The sequence below is a fragment of the Hemitrygon akajei genome, chromosome 12 (genome assembly GCF_048418815.1).
Source record: "Hemitrygon akajei chromosome 12, sHemAka1.3, whole genome shotgun sequence".
Taxonomy (NCBI): Eukaryota; Metazoa; Chordata; class Chondrichthyes; order Myliobatiformes; family Dasyatidae; genus Hemitrygon; species Hemitrygon akajei.
This window is the reverse complement of record NC_133135.1, coordinates 4,695,664-4,713,037: the sequence shown is the minus strand read 5'-3', so window position 1 is coordinate 4,713,037 and position 17,374 is coordinate 4,695,664. Positions and strand designations below refer to the sequence as shown.

General features: G+C 46.9%; 1 protein-coding gene across 4 annotated transcripts in view; it reads right to left on the bottom strand.

The window, feature by feature from the left end:
* Nucleotides 1–17,374, bottom strand: part of LOC140736680 (uncharacterized) — a 493,430-nt gene that overhangs the window by 261,177 nt on the left and 214,879 nt on the right. For all 4 annotated transcript variants that reach the window (XM_073062508.1, XM_073062505.1, XM_073062507.1 and 1 more), the window contains 3 exons: nt 6,094–6,147; nt 4,141–4,194; nt 2,134–2,187 (listed from right to left, as the gene is read on the bottom strand). In XM_073062508.1, the coding sequence (XP_072918609.1) occupies nt 2,134–2,187; nt 4,141–4,194; nt 6,094–6,147 (162 nt within the window). The remainder of the gene's footprint in view (nt 1–2,133; nt 2,188–4,140; nt 4,195–6,093; nt 6,148–17,374) is intronic.

The following is a 17,374-nucleotide window of genomic DNA, read 5'->3' as shown; positions in this document are numbered from 1 at the left end:
AGTGGGTACAGGCCCAGAGCCATCAACAGCTTCCCAAACATACACGAACCCTTTTATTCATTAGCTCTTTCTTACAAACCTCCTCTGTACCCTTTCCAATGCCCTTTCTTAGATAAGAAACTTAGAACGGTACAGCATAGCCCATGATGTTGTGTTAACACTTTAACCTGCTCCAAGATCAATCCAACCCCTCCCTCCTATATAACCCTTTACTTTTCTATCTGTGTCCTATCCAAGAACCACTTAAATGTTTCTGCCTCAACCATCACCTCTGGCAGGATATTCAATACATCCACCTCTCTCTGTGTGTAAAAAAATATACCTCTGACATCCCCTCTATACTTTTCTCTAATCACCTTAAAATTATGCCCTCTCATATTAGCCCTGGGAAAAAGCTATTCACCCAGCTATTCACCCTATTGATGCCTCTTATCATCTTGTATACCTCTATCAAGTCACCTCTCATCCTCTTTCACTCTAAAGAAAAAGCTCTAGCTCCCTCAGCCTATCCTTATATGAAACGCTCTCTGTTGGAGGTCGGCAAATCTCCTCCGCACCCTCTCTAAAGCTTCCACATCCTTCCTATAGTGAGGAGACCAGAACTGAACACAATGTTTCAAGTGGGGTCTGACCAGAAATTTATAGAGCTGCAACGTTACATCGTGCCCGCAACTGCTCACAATACTGCAAAAGCAGCCTGATGAACACCTCATAAAGCCTCAGCTTTGTATTCATGCCTGGGAAGTGACTGGGGTATTTTATTAAGCGCTTTGTGCATTGTGAAGGGGCTTATTGAAAGTACATTTATTATCAAAGTATGTATACTATATATAACCTTGAGATTAGTCTTCGTACAGGCAGCCACAAAACAAAGAAACCTAATAGAACCCATTAAAAAAAGACTGCCAAGCACCTAATATGTAGAAAATAGTGCGAGCATTAAAAATAGACAAATAACATTCAGAACTGAAGCTCATGAAAGTGAGTCCACAGCCCCGAAGCCAGTCACAGCTGATCCAGGCCACAGCCTCAGTTCAGTGCGGTGAAGAGTAAACCTGTCGGAGCAGCAAGCTGAATACTGGCCGGTCCCTCACCTCTGGCCCCGACACCCTGACCTTTTTGATCCAGCCCAGCACTTAAACTCACAAACCTTGGGCTGTTCCTCACTCTCAGACCCAGGTCCTGGCCCAGGACCTGCCCCCTTGACTCTGTCTTGCCTCTGGTCACCTCGCCTCGGTTCTGCCTCATTGAATTGCCTGCAGCTCCACTCCAGTAATGGTCAAACATTGGTTCATTCCCCAATCTCAGGCCTGGGCCCTCGGCCTTGAGTCGGCCTGTACCCGCCACGCTGCAACTGACCTGCACCCTCAGGACTGCAGTTCACACCGCACAAATGCCAGGTCGTACAGGCAGATCAAAAGCTCAACTCCGAAAAGGAAATTACAGGCTACTGATCGCAATGAGCGTATCCGAGAAAAAGTGTGTTTAATACAGTGATTTATAGTTTTTGTTTTGTTTGCTACCTGCAAATCGTCACTGTGCTTCCCCAGCACAACTGTAAACAAACATGGTTATAATTTCAGAAAAACATACTCACAAAGAACAAAAGGATCTTTATATAGCCCAAGTCCCTGAGTGGCATGACTGAGAATTAATGGTAAGTTGTCCTGTCACGCTTGTTCTTCCACTGCGTGAACACGGGGCAGCAGCCCCAATGGAAGGGGTCAGCCCCTAACTCGAGACAATTTCCAGCGTGCCCGGCCTCTCCCCCTCAGCGGCTCACCTCCTGCCCAGCTGTAACAGGTGAAAACGGAGCCTTCTTCTTGACCTCAGCACAACCGAGGCAATGTAGCTTCCCCACTGTCCGTCATGCCAATGTACCAGTGAACCATTCTACATCACCAATGTCCAACAGGGTCTTGTGATCACAACAGAAACGGCCAAGACAATCCCTCACACTGTGCACCATCTAACAGTACCCCTGTCCAGGCAACAACACAGCAATAAGCCCAGCTGCAGAAGCAACTTGCCGACGGGAAAGTCCTGCAGTGACGCGTTATCGTAATAAAGGCGTAGAGATGAACCCGGACTTACAAACGGCAATTATTAATCTAAACAAATTTATCCAGTTACCTCTGGTCCTGGAAGTCCTTGCAAACCAAGTGGTCCAGCATCACCCGGTTTACCCTAGGACAAACAGCAAACACTGTGTCAAAGCATAATTAAAATACATTTCCAAATAATACCCTGCAGATATGAAATAAAAACAGAATTAAGCTTCACTGAAACACACAAAATGCTGGAGGAACTCAGTAGGTCAGACAGCAACTTTAAAAAAAATTATTTATTTATTGAGATACAGTGCAGAATAGGCTCTTCCGCCCTTCGAGTAACATAGAAACATAGAAAACCTACAGCACAATACAGGCCCTTCGGCCCACAAAGCTGTGCCAAACATGTCCTTACCTTAGAAATTACCTAGGGTTACCCATAGACCTCTATTTTTCTGAGCTCCATATACCTGTCCAGGAGTTTCTTAAAAGACCCTATTGTATCCACTGTTGCCAGCAGCCTATTCCACACACTCACCACTCTCTGCGTAAAAAACTTACCCCTGACATCTCCTCTGTACCTACTCCCCAGCACCTTAAAACTGTGCCCTCTTGTGGCAACCATTTCAATCCTGGGAAAAAGCCTGACTATCCACATGATCAATGCCTCTCATCATCTTATACCTCTATCAAGTCACCTCTCATCCTCCGTCGCTCCAAAGCGATAAGGCCGAGTTCACGCAACCTATTCTCATAAGGCATGCTCCCCAATCCAGACAACATCCTTGTAAATCTCCTCTGCATCCTTTCCATGGTTTCCACATCCTTCCTGTAGTGAAGCGACCAGAACTGAGCACAGTACTCCAAGTGGGGTCTGACCAGGGTCCTATATAGCTGCAACATTACCTCTCCGCTCCTAAATTCAATTCCATGATTGATGAAGACCAATACACTGTACGTTTTCTTAACCACAGAGTCAACCTGTACAGCATCTTTGAGCATCTTATGGACTCGGACCCCAAGATCCCTCAGATCCTCCAAATTGCCAAGAGTCTTATCATTAATGCTATATTCTGCCATCATATTTGACCCACCAAAATGAACCATTTCACACTTGTCTGGGTTGAACTCCATCTCCCACTTCTCAGCCCAGTTTTGCATCCTATCAATGTCCCGCTGTAACCTCTGACAGCCCTCCACACTATCCACAACACCTCCAACCTTTGTGTCATCAGCAAATTTACTAACCCACTTCACTTCTTCATCCAGGTCATTTATAAAAATCACGAAGAGTAGGGGTACCAGAAGAGATCCCTGAGGCACACCACGAGGCCTGGTTATGTGACCACTGAAGCCAGCCAGACAATCTCTGAAGAGTATTGATAGTGACTGGAGTTACCCGTCTTGTAAAGACACTGCCCAGAAGAAGGCAATGGCAAACAAACTTCTGTAGAAATATTTGCCAAGAACAATCATGGTCGTGGAAAGACACATAATGATAATCGCATACAATACGGCACATAATGATGTCATACAACATGGCACATAATGATGATGCCATACAACACAGCACATAACAATGATGTCATACAACACAGCACATAACGAATGAGTAAGAGGGATATGGACTAAATTCAGATAGTATTGTAGCCTTGTAGCAGTTAGCACAATGCTACACAGCGCCAGCAATAGGGGTTCCATTCCTACCGCAGTCTGTAAGGAGTTTGTATGTTCTCCCTGTGACTGCGTGGGTTTCCTCTGGGTCTCCAGTTTCCTCCAGGGTTAATAATTTGTGGGCATGCTGTGTTGGCACAAGAAGAACGGTGACACTTGTGGGAAGCTGCCCACCACATTCTCGGACCGTTCTGGCTGTTGACACAAATGATGCATTTCACTGTATGTTTTGATTGTTCAATGTACATGTGGCAAAGATAATCTTTAAATCTTTAAAGGGGACTGGCTTCTTGGTCAGCACGGATGGATGAGTTGGGCCAAAAGCCTTGTTTCCAAGCCAAATAGCTCGCTCGTCCCACAAACACCACTGAGTTTTGATGTGGCAGATTCATTCAGGTGGATGGATGTAACCTACCTGTGGGCCCAGTTTCCCCCTCAGTCCAGGTAGTCCAGGCAGGCCAATAGTGCCCTTTTAAAAGAAACGACAAAATATATATCTGCAATTATAATGGCTCAGCAATAACCCATCCCTGCCTACAGTGTGAGTACCATCTCACCCCAGTACCACCCCTCCCACAGTGTGACCACCCCTCCCACAGTGTGACCTTCCCTCAGTACTACCCCCTTTCACAGTGACCCCCCCCTCGGTACCACCCCACCCACAGTGTGAGTACCATCTCACCCCAGTACCACCCCTCCCACAGTGTGACCCCCCCTCGGTACCACCCCACCCACAGTGTGACCCTCCCTCAGTACTGCCCCTTCCACAGTGTGACCCCCCCCGGTACCACCCCTCCCACAGTGTGACCCCCCCCAACCTCAATACCACCCCTCCCACAGAGTGATCCTCCCTCGGTACCACCCCTCCCACAGTGACCCTCGCTCAGTACTACCCCCTCCCACAGTGTGACCCTCCCTCAGTACCACCCCTCCCACAGTGTGACCCTCGCTCAGTATCACACTCCCATGGTGTGACCCTCCCTCAGTACCACCCCCCCTCATTGTGACCCTCCCTCAGTACCACCTCTCCCACAGTGTGACCCTCCCTCAGTATCTCCCCTCCCACGGTGTGACCCTCCCACAGTACCACACCTCCCACAGTGTGACCCTCCCTCAGTGTGATGCCTCCCCTCAGTGTGACCCTCCCTCGGTACCACCCTCCCACAGTGTGACCCTCCCTCAGTACCTCCCCTCCCACGGTGTGACCCTCCCACAGTACCACCTCTCCCACAGTGTGACCCACCCTCAGTACCTCCCCTCCCACAGTACCACCCCTCCCACAGTGTGACCCTCCATCAGTACTACCCCTCCCTCAGTGTGATGCCCCCCTCAGTGTGACCCTCCCTCGGTACCACCCTCCCACAGTGTGACCCTCCCTCAGTACCACCCCTCCCACAGTGTGACCCCCCCAACCTCAATACCACCCCTCCCACAGAGTGATCCTCCCTCGGTACCACCCCTCCCACAGTGACCCTCTCTCGGTACCACCCCTCCCACAGTGTGACCCTCCCTCGGTACCACCCCTCCCACAGTGTGACCCTCGCTCAGTACTACCCCCTCCCACAGTGTGACCCTCCCTCAGTACCACCCCTCCCACAGTGTGACCCTCGCTCAGTATCACACTCCCATGGTGTGACCCTCCCTCAGTACCACCCCCCCTCATTGTGACCCTCCCTCAGTACCACCTCTCCCACAGTGTGACCCTCCCTCAGTATCTCCCCTCCCACGGTGTGACCCTCCCACAGTACCACACCTCCCACAGTGTGACCCTCCCTCAGTACTACCCCTCCCTCAGTGTGATGCCTCCCCTCAGTGTGACCCTCCCTCGGTACCACCCTCCCACAGTGTGACCCTCCCTCAGTACCTCCCCTCCCACGGTGTGACCCTCCCACAGTACCACCTCTCCCACAGTGTGACCCACCCTCAGTACCTCCCCTCCCACAGTACCACCCCTCCCACAGTGTGACCCTCCATCAGTACTACCCCTCCCTCAGTGTGATGCCTCCCCTCAGTGTGACCCTCCCTCGGTACCACCCTCCCACAGTGTGACCCTCCCTCAGTACCACCCCTCCCACAGTGTGACCCTCCCTCAGTACCGCCCCTCCCACAGTGTGACCCTCCCTCGGTACCACCCCACCCACAGAGTTATCCTCCCTCAGTACCACCCCTCCCTCAGTGTGATGCCCCCCCTCAGTGTGACCTTCCCTTGGTACCACCCTCCCACAGTGTGACCCTCCCTCAGTACCACCCCTCCCACAGTGTGACCCTCCCTCAGTACTACCCCTCCCACAGTACCAATGCTACATTTAAGAGTGATTGTTGTTAAAGTTTGTAAGCCACCAAGAGACCAATGTAGATGTGTACGTACCTGATCGCCAGGGTATCCTCTTTCTCCGGGAGCTCCCATCAAACCGTGATCACCCTGGGTAAAATATCATCACACTCAGATTAAAACGAGGATTCACACTGAGTGCTTACACTTAAGCTGCAGAAACTCTGCACACCTTCCCCAAGCACACAGCTCTACCAAACACACCCAAACTGCTTGTTAGCTTTCAGCTCTTTAATCCTTGTTACTGCTCACTTATCCTGAGCAAGGGTCTCGGCCTGAAACATTGACTGTTTACTCCTCTCCCTAGATGTTGCGAAACCTGCTGAGTTCCTCCAACGTTTTGTGTGAGTTTATGTATTTATTTTATATGGAGATACAGCACAGAACAGGCCCTTTGAGCTCCCCCAATTTAACACTAGCATAATCAGGGGACAATTAACTAAATAACAAATATATCTGTGGACTGTGGGAGGAAACCGAGGCACCCAGAAGAAATCTACACTTTCCACAGAAAGGACGTACAAACTCCTTACGGAGGATGCTGGAACTGAACTCTGAACTGAAATAGCGTCATGGTAACCGCTACACTACTGCGGCGGATGCTCTGGATTTCCAGCGGCTGCAGAACCTCTTGTGCTTTTGTGGGTTTTTGCTTGTTAATTCCAGGTCAACGTGAAAACACCAAGGTCCAGACAGACCTAAATCACTCACTTCCCTTAACACCGATGGTAATCTCCCTCAGTGTGTCTCAGTGAGAAACCACGTCAAAGACGTGTTTTCAGGGCAGAAAACAGCCAGATGAGCAACTTCAGGCTGGAAATTAAAGGCTAATATTAGGTAAGAAGATACAGAGCCCTGAAGTCCCAGATCACCAGGCTCAGGAAAAGATACTTTCCTACAAATAGATAATAGACAAAAGACAGTAGGTGCAGGAGTAGGCCATTCGGCCCTTCTAGCCAGCACCGCCATTCACTGTGATCATGGCTGATCATACACAATCAGTACCCCGTTCCTGCCCTCTCCCCATATCCCTTGACCCCGCTATCTATAAGAGCTCTATCTAACTCTCTCTTGAATGCATCCAGAGACTTGGCCTCCACTGTCTTCTGGGGCAGAGCATTCCACATATCCACCACAAATATCAGGTTCTTGAACCAAGCAGCACAACCATAGACCTACCTCAGCAACAGACCATCTCTTGTGCCACCATTCAAGGCTATTTAATGTCATTTCCAGTACACAAGTGTAAGGGAAAATGAAATAATTATTACTTCAAATCAAAAGCAGTACAAAAAAACAATAAGGAACCTGATAATAATAAAACACAATAAATACAAATACATAAGATAGCTTATTTACATAGATTGATTGTATGTCCATAAAGTGACACTAGGCACAGGAGTGAGTGATAGGAAATGATGAAGTAGTGGTGATTGGGGGTGTGGAGGGGTGGGTTAGTGGGTGGGGGTGTTGATCAGCCACTTACTGACGATCAGCTTGGGGAAAGTAACTGTTTTTGAGTCTGGTGGTGCTGATGTGGATGCTACATAGCCTCCTCCCTGATGGGAGTGGGACAGACAGTCCATGAGCAGGGAGGGTGGGATCCTTCATGATATTACTGGCCCTTTTCCGGCACCGTTCTGTATATATGTCCTTGATGGCGGGTCGGCTGGTGTTGGTGATGCATTGGGCAGTTTTGATTTACCTGTGGTAGAGCCTTGCTATCTGCCACGGTGCAGTTTCTATACCATGCTGTGATGCAGTTTGTTAGGAATTTGTTTAGCGAGCATCTATAGAAAGAAATGAGAATAGACGTGCAAGTGCACTGCCAACCACCTTTTGCACTATTGTGGACTTTTCTCTCTGTTTTGGTTTTGTGCTAATGCCTGGATTTGCACTGTCTCCGTGTTCTTCACTGTTTTGTATAACTTCGGTATTATTTCTTTATAATTTAATTTCTAGAAGCTGTCTCAGCTATCTTGTTCCACGGCCATTTTCTTCACTGTCTTGTACAATCGGGTGCCATGGTAGTATAGCGGTTAACGTGGTGCTATTACAGCTCAGGCCATCAGAGTTCGGAGTTCAATACCAGCTTCCTTTGTAATCAAGTTTGTACAGTCCTTCCTGTGTGCGCATGGGCTTCCTGGGTTTCATTCCACCCATAGTCCAATGACGTACCAGTTAGTAAGTTAATTGGTCTTGTAAATTGTCCTATGATTAGCTGAGGGTTAAATCAGTGGGTTGCTGGGTGGTATGGCTCAAAGGGTTAGAAGGGCCTGTTCCTCACTGCATCTCTAAATAAAAAAAAGTAAATAAATAACTTTATATTCTGTATGCCTGTGATACTGCTGAAAACAGTTTGCCCATTGTGCCCATACCTCACTGTGCTTGTGCAAATGACAATAAACTCGACTTGACTCAATGTCTGGGTTGATTGTGAAGTCAATTTAAACTAACATGTGGCTCGCATTCCCCCTCTCCCAATCTGTTCATCAGTCTGTCTAATTATCATTATCAGCATCAGCGTCATCATCATCACCAACCTCATCACCATCATCATCACCATCATCACCACCATCATCACCATCATCACCATCATCATCACCATCATCAACATCATCATCAACATCATCATCATTATGTGCCGTGTCAGATGACGTAGGCGATCATGGTCTGTGACCATGATTGTTCTAGACAAATTTTTCTACAGAAGTGGTTTGCCATTGCCTTTTTCTGGGCAGAATCATTACAAAACAGATGACCCCTAGGAATTATCAATACTCTACAAAGATTGTTTGCCTGGCATCAGTGGTTGCATTACCAGGAATTGTGATATGCACCAGCTGCTTATACAACCATGGCTTCATGTGACCCTGATCAGGGGGTGAAGCAAGTGCTATACCTTGCCCAAGGGTGACTTGCAGACTAGTGGAGGGAAGGAGTGCCTTACACCTCCTCTGGTAGAGATATATCTCCACCCTGCCGCACAAGTGCATCTAAATGCCTCTTAAATGTCGATATTGTGTCAGCTTCCAGCAACCCCACCACTCTACAGCATTGTGTACCAGGCACACTGCCCCCACTCTCTGTGTTTAAAAAACTTACTTCAAAAATCTCCTTTAATATGTTCAACTCTCACCTTAAACTTATGCCTTCTATTATTTGACATTTCTTCCCTGGGGAAATGACTATATTCTACAGATTCTAAATTTCTACAGATGTACTTTGGAGAGCATTTTAATCGGTTGCATCAGTGTATGGCACGGAGGGGCCACTGCACAGGATTGGAAAAAGCTGCAGAAAGAGACTTGGATGGCTCAAGGGCAGCAATGACTACTTAGAGTGCCAGGCTTTAGATGTTTCAGTAAGGACAGGGACGGAGGCAAATGGGGGTGGTGGCATGGCACTGCTGACCAGAGATAGTGTCACAGCCGCAGAAAAGGAGTAAGTCATGGAGGGATTGTCTACTGAGTCTCTGGGTGGAAATTATGTTTCTAAAGTCGTAAACTCAGCTCCATCATGGGCACTAACCTCCCCAATACAGAGGACACCTTCAAAAAGTAATGCCTCAAAAAGGCGGCAGGAACTCCATCAACCAGGACATGCTGTCTGCACAATGCTACCAACAGGGAGGTACGGGAGCCTGAACACATACACTCAATGTTTCAGGAACAGCTTCTTCCCCTCCATTGTCAGATTTCTGAATGGGCAATGAGCCCATGAACACTACTTACCTATCTGTTTTCATTTTTTTGCTCTCTTTTTGCAAGGCCTCCGTTTGTCATGGTTGACCATGGATAATGCGTCCTACCTGTCTAGATACACAAGCCAGGGCAGTACAACATGGAGAGCAAGCTCCCCCTCTCCACGCATCTGATGCAAAGGAACGGCAGAGACCGATACAGTTTGGTACCAGCAGCAAGGCAGGAATTACCAGTCAGTGTTGAACTCAATGTAGGACTGCCTTAGGAACCCCAGCTCCAGATTTTTCCCTCTGGGTTTACTCCGAAGCCATTCCCCATGAGCTGGTATAGCCGTAAGGCAGTGCAGATTTCAGATCAGTTTTCCTCCTCCCAGGTAAGTTGCCAACAATGGCTGATGAGCCCCATGTAAACAAATGACTCGTTTTAAGGCACTACTTATTAAATTTAATATATATATATATATCTCAACATATTTCAAAGTTCAAAGAACGTTTATTATCAAAACATGTATACTTCATACAACTTTAAGATTCGTCTCCTTACAGGCAGCCACAAAACAAAGAAACCCAATGGAACCCATTTAAAAAGACCAGATGAAAAACACATTGTGCAAACAATAAAGGTAAGCAAATAACATTCAGAACTGATGTTCCCAAAATGAGTCCACAATACAGTGACAGTCATCACTACGGCCAATTCAGGAGCCCATTAGTTGCAGGCCACAGCCTCGGTTCAGTACAGAGACGAGTAAACCTCACTCCGCCCGACCCTCTGTCCCTGACACCTTGATCTCTTCAACCTGGCCCAGCGCTCAAATCATTGAAACTTTGGGTCTTTCCTCACACTTGGGCCCGGGCCTGGCCGATTCAATTTGGCATTGTTCTTGAATTGATCAAACCTCACGTCATTTCCTGCATGTGGGTCCTGCTTCCTCGACTCTGCATCACCTCCACTTGCCTCACCTCAGTTCTGCTGCATCAAATCACTTCCAAATCCACTCCAACAATGGCTCATTCACCGTTCTCAGACCTTGATTTGCCCTGCACCCACCTTGCCACAAACGTCCTGCACCTTTGATACTTCAGTTCACACCACAAAAATGCCAGGCGGTTCAACAGCTCAACTCCAAAAGGGAATTTACAGGGTATTGATTGCGGAGATGGCATCCAAGAAAAAGTGTAATTAATGCAGTGAGTTATAGCTTTCATCAGGTCCTGATGAAGATTCTCGGCTTGAAACATCGACTGTGTATTCATTTCCATAGAGGCTGCCTGGCCTGCTGAATTCCTTTGTCGCTTGGATTCCCAGCATCTGCAGATTTCTCATGTTCGTGAATTTATAGTTTAGTTTTCTACCAGCAAGTCAGCACTGTGTTTTACCAGCACCATCTTAAATACAATATATGCCAGTGATACTAAACCTGATTCTGATTATCACTGACTTAAGTTATATGAAATCCCTTGTTTTGTGCCAGCAGTACAGTAAAATTACTGCCAATTACATAAATAAATAAATACAGCAGACAAAATAAGCACTGAGGTAGTATTCATGGTTCATGGACTCATTTATAAATCGTAGATCATAGAATCATAGAACAGTACAGGCCCTTTGGCCCACAATCTTGTGCCAATCTTTAAACCTACTCCACGATCAATCTAACCCCGCCCTCCTGCATAGCCCTCCATTTTTCTATTATCCATGGGTCTATCTAACATTCTCTTAAATGTTCCTAATATACCTCAAGTTAAGTTCAAGGTCAAGTTTAATTGTCATTCAATCATACATGGATACCCATGAATAAAGCCCAATGGCACAGCGTTTAATCTGGGGCCAAAGTGCATAACACAGTACCAATAGTCACACACGGTGCGAGGCATACATACCACATTAAGATAGCAGTAAAATATAGTCACACAAAAACAAAACAGTCCAAGTCCTTGAGTTCATGAATGTTGCAGCAATCTGCAGCTCAACACAATATAGCTTGTCTTCGACCAAGAGAACATGGGGGCAGCACCGACTCCAGCATAGACGCCGCGCCGCACCACCTCTGGCACTCCGGTGACTCCCGGCTGCAAACAGACATCACCGCAGCTTGAGGCCTGGTCCTTGCTACAACTACATGGTTACGCTGAATTTTCACCAGTAAACCAGTGAATCGGACTTGCAGCATTCCAAATTACCAACGACCAACAGTGAAACACAAGAAAAGCTACTAAGACGATCGCTCGCTGTTAAAGTTTCTGAGATATTGGAGGCATCACAGTTCGGTACAGCAACTGTTCTGCATGTGACTGCAAGAATTTGCATGGAGTTGTGGACACAGCTTAACACCTCCCCTCCCTAGAATCTGTCAACACTTCTTGCTACCTTGATAAAGCAGCCAGCATAATCAAAGACCCCTCCCATCCTGGACGTTCTCTCTCCTCCCCTCTCCCATCGGGCAGAAGATACATAAACTGTACCAGTTGATACCACCAGGCTCAAGGACAGCTTCTACCCCCGTTAGAAAACTATTGAATGGTTCTCCAGTATGATATGGACTCTTTGCCTCACAATCTATCTCAGTACGATCTGCCTACACTGCACTCTCCCTGTAACTCAAGCACTTCATTCTCAGATCAGGTCAGGTCAGGTTAGCGTCATCTGTCCCGTGTACTGTCCATCGAAGCATGCATCAAGTTAAATCAGCCAAGATTGTGTTGGGCGGCATGAAACGCTGTCGTAGGAAAGCAGCATCCATCATCAGAGATCCTCACCATCCAGGCCGTGCTCTTTTCTCGCTGCTGCCATCAAGTGGAAGGTACAGGTGCCTCTGGACTCGTACCACCAGGTTCAAGACTAGTTACTACCCCTCAACCATCAGGCTCTTGAACAAAGGGATTAACTACACTCACTTGACCATCCATTGAGATTTTCCCACAACCAATGATCTCCCTCTAAGGACTCTATCTTGTTATTTCATATTCTCATTAGTTATTGCAATTTATTTATATTTTCATTTGCAGAGTCTTCTGCACTCTAGTTGATCTTTCATTGATCTCGTTATAGTCACTAATCCATAGACTGTATTTGCTGGGTATGCCCACAGGAAAATGAATCTCAGGGTTGTAAATGGTGACATATTTGTACTATGATAATAAAATGTCCTTTGGACTTTGAACTTTTGAACCTTGTTGCCCAGAGCACACTAACCTTAACCAGTATGTCTTTGGAATGTGTGAGGAAACTGGAGCACCCAGAGAAAACTACATGGTCACGGGGAGAGTCTGTCTATAAGAAGTAATCGAACCCTGATCTTACAGTCTGTGCTGTAAAGCTTTGCACCAGATACCACACCGCCCTGCTGGAACTCTATTATTCATTTACCATCTACTGCCTCAATACACTGTGTAATGATCTGATCTGTATTAAGGACAAGGATGCAAGACAAGCTCTTCACTGTGTCTCAGTACGTGACAATAATAAGCCAATTCCAATTCTAATTCCTGTCTCTTAGCCATCTCAACTCTTATTGCTTCACCATAGGTGGCATGTCCTCTGTTACCTGTCCCTCCAGATATGGAACTCCCTCCCTAATCTCTCTGCCTGTCTCTTTTTTAAACAGTCTCCTTAATTATCTTGAGATACACATGTTATCCATCCTTCCAGCAATGTCTGATTTAGCCTAATCACAGGACAATTTACACTGACCAATGAGCCTTCTAACTGGTACATCTTTGGACTTTGGGAGGAACTCACGCATTCCACGGGGAGGATATACAAACTCCTGACAGGGGACGCTAGGATTGTACTCTAAACTCTAACACCCCGAGCTGTAATAGTGTCACACTAAACACTATGCTACTGTGTCACCCAACTTAAAATGTACTCCTCTTCATTGCCGGTCTGGTACAGAGTTTTGTTGACCATTGCTTTCTCCCTGCACAGATGCTGCTCGACCCACTGAGTTCCTGCAGCAAATCATAACCACAAGAGATTCTGCAGATGCTGGAAACCTGGAACAACACACACAAAATGCTGGAGGAACTCAACAGGCCTGGCAGCATCTAAGGAAGGGAATAAATAGTCGGTGTTTTGGGCTAAGACCCTTCATCAGAATGGGAAAGGAAGGGAGTAGAAGCCAGAATAAAAGAACTAACAAGTTTTGAGAATGTGCAGGGTGCACAAGTGTGTCTCCATACCACTGGCACCAACATGGCATGGTCACAACTCATTAAACCTAACCCTGTACAGCTTTGGGTCGTGGCAGGAAATCCCCGCAGTCACAGGGAGAACATACAAACAGCAATGGGAATTGAACCCTGAACACTTGGCATTGTAAAATGTTACACTAACCGCTATGCTACAACACTCCATCTTCCCGCTGCCTTGACAGGATAGAGTTCCAATTGTCCTCACCTACCACCTCATGAACCTCTGCATCCAGCACATCTTCGGAACTTCTACCATCTCCAATGGAATCCCACCTCCAAACACGTCTTCACATCTTCACCTCCTTCCCTCACTCCCTGTGAGGGATCGCTCTTCTTGTGTCTCCCTTGTCTGCTCGTTCCACCTCACTAATCTCTCTCCTGGAACTTGACCCTGTAAGCAGGACAAATACAGCACCTGCCCATTCACCTCCTCCCTCACCTTCATTCAGTGCACGAAATAGACCTTCCAGGTGAGACCCAATATAGATTGGAGGGCCATGCTGACAAGGAACTTCGCTCAATCTGCAACAAGCAAATTTACCTCGTGGCTAACTATTTTAATTCCAACACCCATACCCATTCCGACATGTTGGTCCATGGCCTACTCTACTGTCATGATGAAGTCTCTCTCAGGTTGAGAAGCAACTTCAAATCCTGTTTGAGTCGTCTCCAACCTGATGGCATGAACATCGATGTCTCTACATTTTGATGATTTCCCCCTCCCCCATCTCTTATTTTCCATTCCCTCTTCTGACTCCCTTCTTAACCCTTTTCTTCTACTCACCTGCCAACCGCCTCCCCCTTCTTCCCATGGTCCACTCTCTTCTCCTATCTGATTTCTTCTTCTCCAGCTTTTTACCTTTCCAACCTATCACCTCCCAGCTTATCATTTTATCCACACCTCACCCACCCACATGGCTTCACCTGCCAGCTTGTGCTCCACCTTTCCCCCATCTTCTTCTCCTGGATTCTGCCCCCTTCCTTTCCAGTCCTGGTGAAGGGTCTCAGCCTGAAAATGTTGACTGTTTATCCATTTCTATAGATGCTGCCTGACCCATTGAGTCCCTCCAGCATGTGTGTGTGTTGCCCTGGATTTCCAGCATCTGCAGAATCTCTTGTGTTTATGTCTTCCAATGGTTTCCCAATCTTCATTAAAAACAAACATTATTCTGATGAAACATTTAACCATTTTTTTCTCCACAGCTGCTGCCCGACCTCCCGTATCCTTCCAGCATTTCTATTTTTTATTTCAAATCTGCAGATTTTTTTGATTTTCAGACATAATTGAAAGCAGTGCTGGGATAGACGTTTCCAAGCCTTTACAATATCACATATGCACTGAAATTTAAAAACATCCAACCATGCGCCCAACAGAGCAATACGGGATTATATGTGGGATTAGACCTTGCAAAACTTTAATGCTACTGAAGTGTGTTTGGATAAATATTACTCTCTCCCAAAGGAGAAAGGAACTGTTACATATCTAAAATACTTCAACAAAATAATATTAAAAATCTATTCCTTCCAAATGTATTACCAATGTGCAAATAATGACATGTAACTGTGCAGTCTGCAATTTTGTACTTAGTGTAAGTTGGCAAAGAGAGTACAAGGAAGAGAAAGTCCAGCACATTTACCAGGGAGACAATACGACAATAAGAAATAAAGCAGAATTAGGCCATTTGGCCCATCGTGTCTGCTCTGTAATTCAATAACGGTTCATTTATTTTCCCTCTCAAACCCATTCCCCTGCCTTCTCCCTGTAACCATTGATGGCCTGACTAAACAAGAACCTATCAATCTCTGCTTTAAATATACCCAATGACTTGACCTCCACAGCAGCCTGTGGCAATGAATTCCACAGATTCACCACTCTCTGGCTAAAGAAATTCCTCCTCATCTCTGTTCTAAAAGGACGTCCCTCTATTCTGAGGCTGTGCCCTCTGGTCCTAGACTCTACCACTATAGGGTAGTGGTTAGTGTGACATTGTTACAGCTCCAGACATCACGGAGTTCAGAGTTCAGTTCCAGCACTGTTTTGTAAGGAGTCTCTGTACATGCTCCCCACAGATTCTGTGGTTTTTCTTGGGTGCACCAGTTTCCTTCTGTAGTCCAAAGACATACTATGTATGCTAATTGGTCATTGTATATTGTCCTGTGATTAGGTTCAGATTAATTGGGGTCGTGGAGTTGCTGGGGTGGCATGGTTCAAAAGGCCGGAAGGGAAACATCCTCCCTACTTCCCGCCACCCTACCAGGGATAGGGTTCCTCTTGTCCTCACCCACCAGCCCACCAGCCTCTGGGTCCAGTACATAATTCTCCACAATTTCTACCATCTCCAATGGGATCGCACCTCCAAGCACATCTTTCCCTTCACCCCCTCCCCTCCCCACTCTCTGCTTTCCACAGGGACCCCTCCCTATGCGACTCCTTTGTCCACTCACCCTCCCCATCGATCTCCCTCCTGGCACTTATCCTTAGAATTGGAACAAGTGCTACACCTGCCCCTACACCTCCTTCCTCACCACCATTCAGGGCCCCAGCCAGTCCTTCCAGGTGAGACAACACTTCACCTGTGAGTCTGTTGGGGTAATATACTGTATCTGGTGTTCCCAGTGGGGCCTCCTGTATATCGGTGAGAGCACTTTGCCAAGTACCTACGCTCCATCTGCCAGAAGAAACGGGATCTCCCACTGGCCACCCACTTTAATTCCACTTCCCATTCCCATTCCGACATCTCAATCCATGGCCTCCTCTACTGTCACAATGAAGGCACACTCAGGTTGGAGTAACAACACCTTATATTCCATTTGGGTAGCCTCCAACCTGATGCCATGAACATCGATTTCTCGAACTTCCAGTAATGCCTCCCCCCTTCACCATTCCCCATTCCCTTTTCCCTCCCTCACCTGTCTCCTTGCCTGTCCATCACCTCCCACTGGTGCTCACCACCACCCCCCCTTCTCTTTCTTCATGGTCTTCTGTTCTCTCCTATCAGACTTCCCCCTTTCCAGCCCTGTATCTCTTTCACCAATCAACTTCCCAGCTTTTTACTTCATCCCTCCCCTCCTGGTTTCATCTATCACCTTGGGCTTCCCTCTCCTCTCCCCCACCTTCTAAATCTACTCCTCATCTTTTTTTCTCCAATCCTGTCGAAGGGACTAGGCTCGAAACATCAACTGTACTTTTTTACAGATGCTGCCTACTGAGGTCCACCAGCATTTTGTGTGTGTTGCTTGAATTTCCAGCATCTGCAGATTTTCTCTTGTTTGAGTACAGGCTCAGAGTCGTCAAATGCTCCTCATACATTAGCCGTTTCATTTCCAGAATCATTGGTGTGAACCTCTTTTGGACTCTCTCCAATGCCAGCACATCTTTTCTTAGATAAAGGACCCAGACATGTTGACAATAATCAA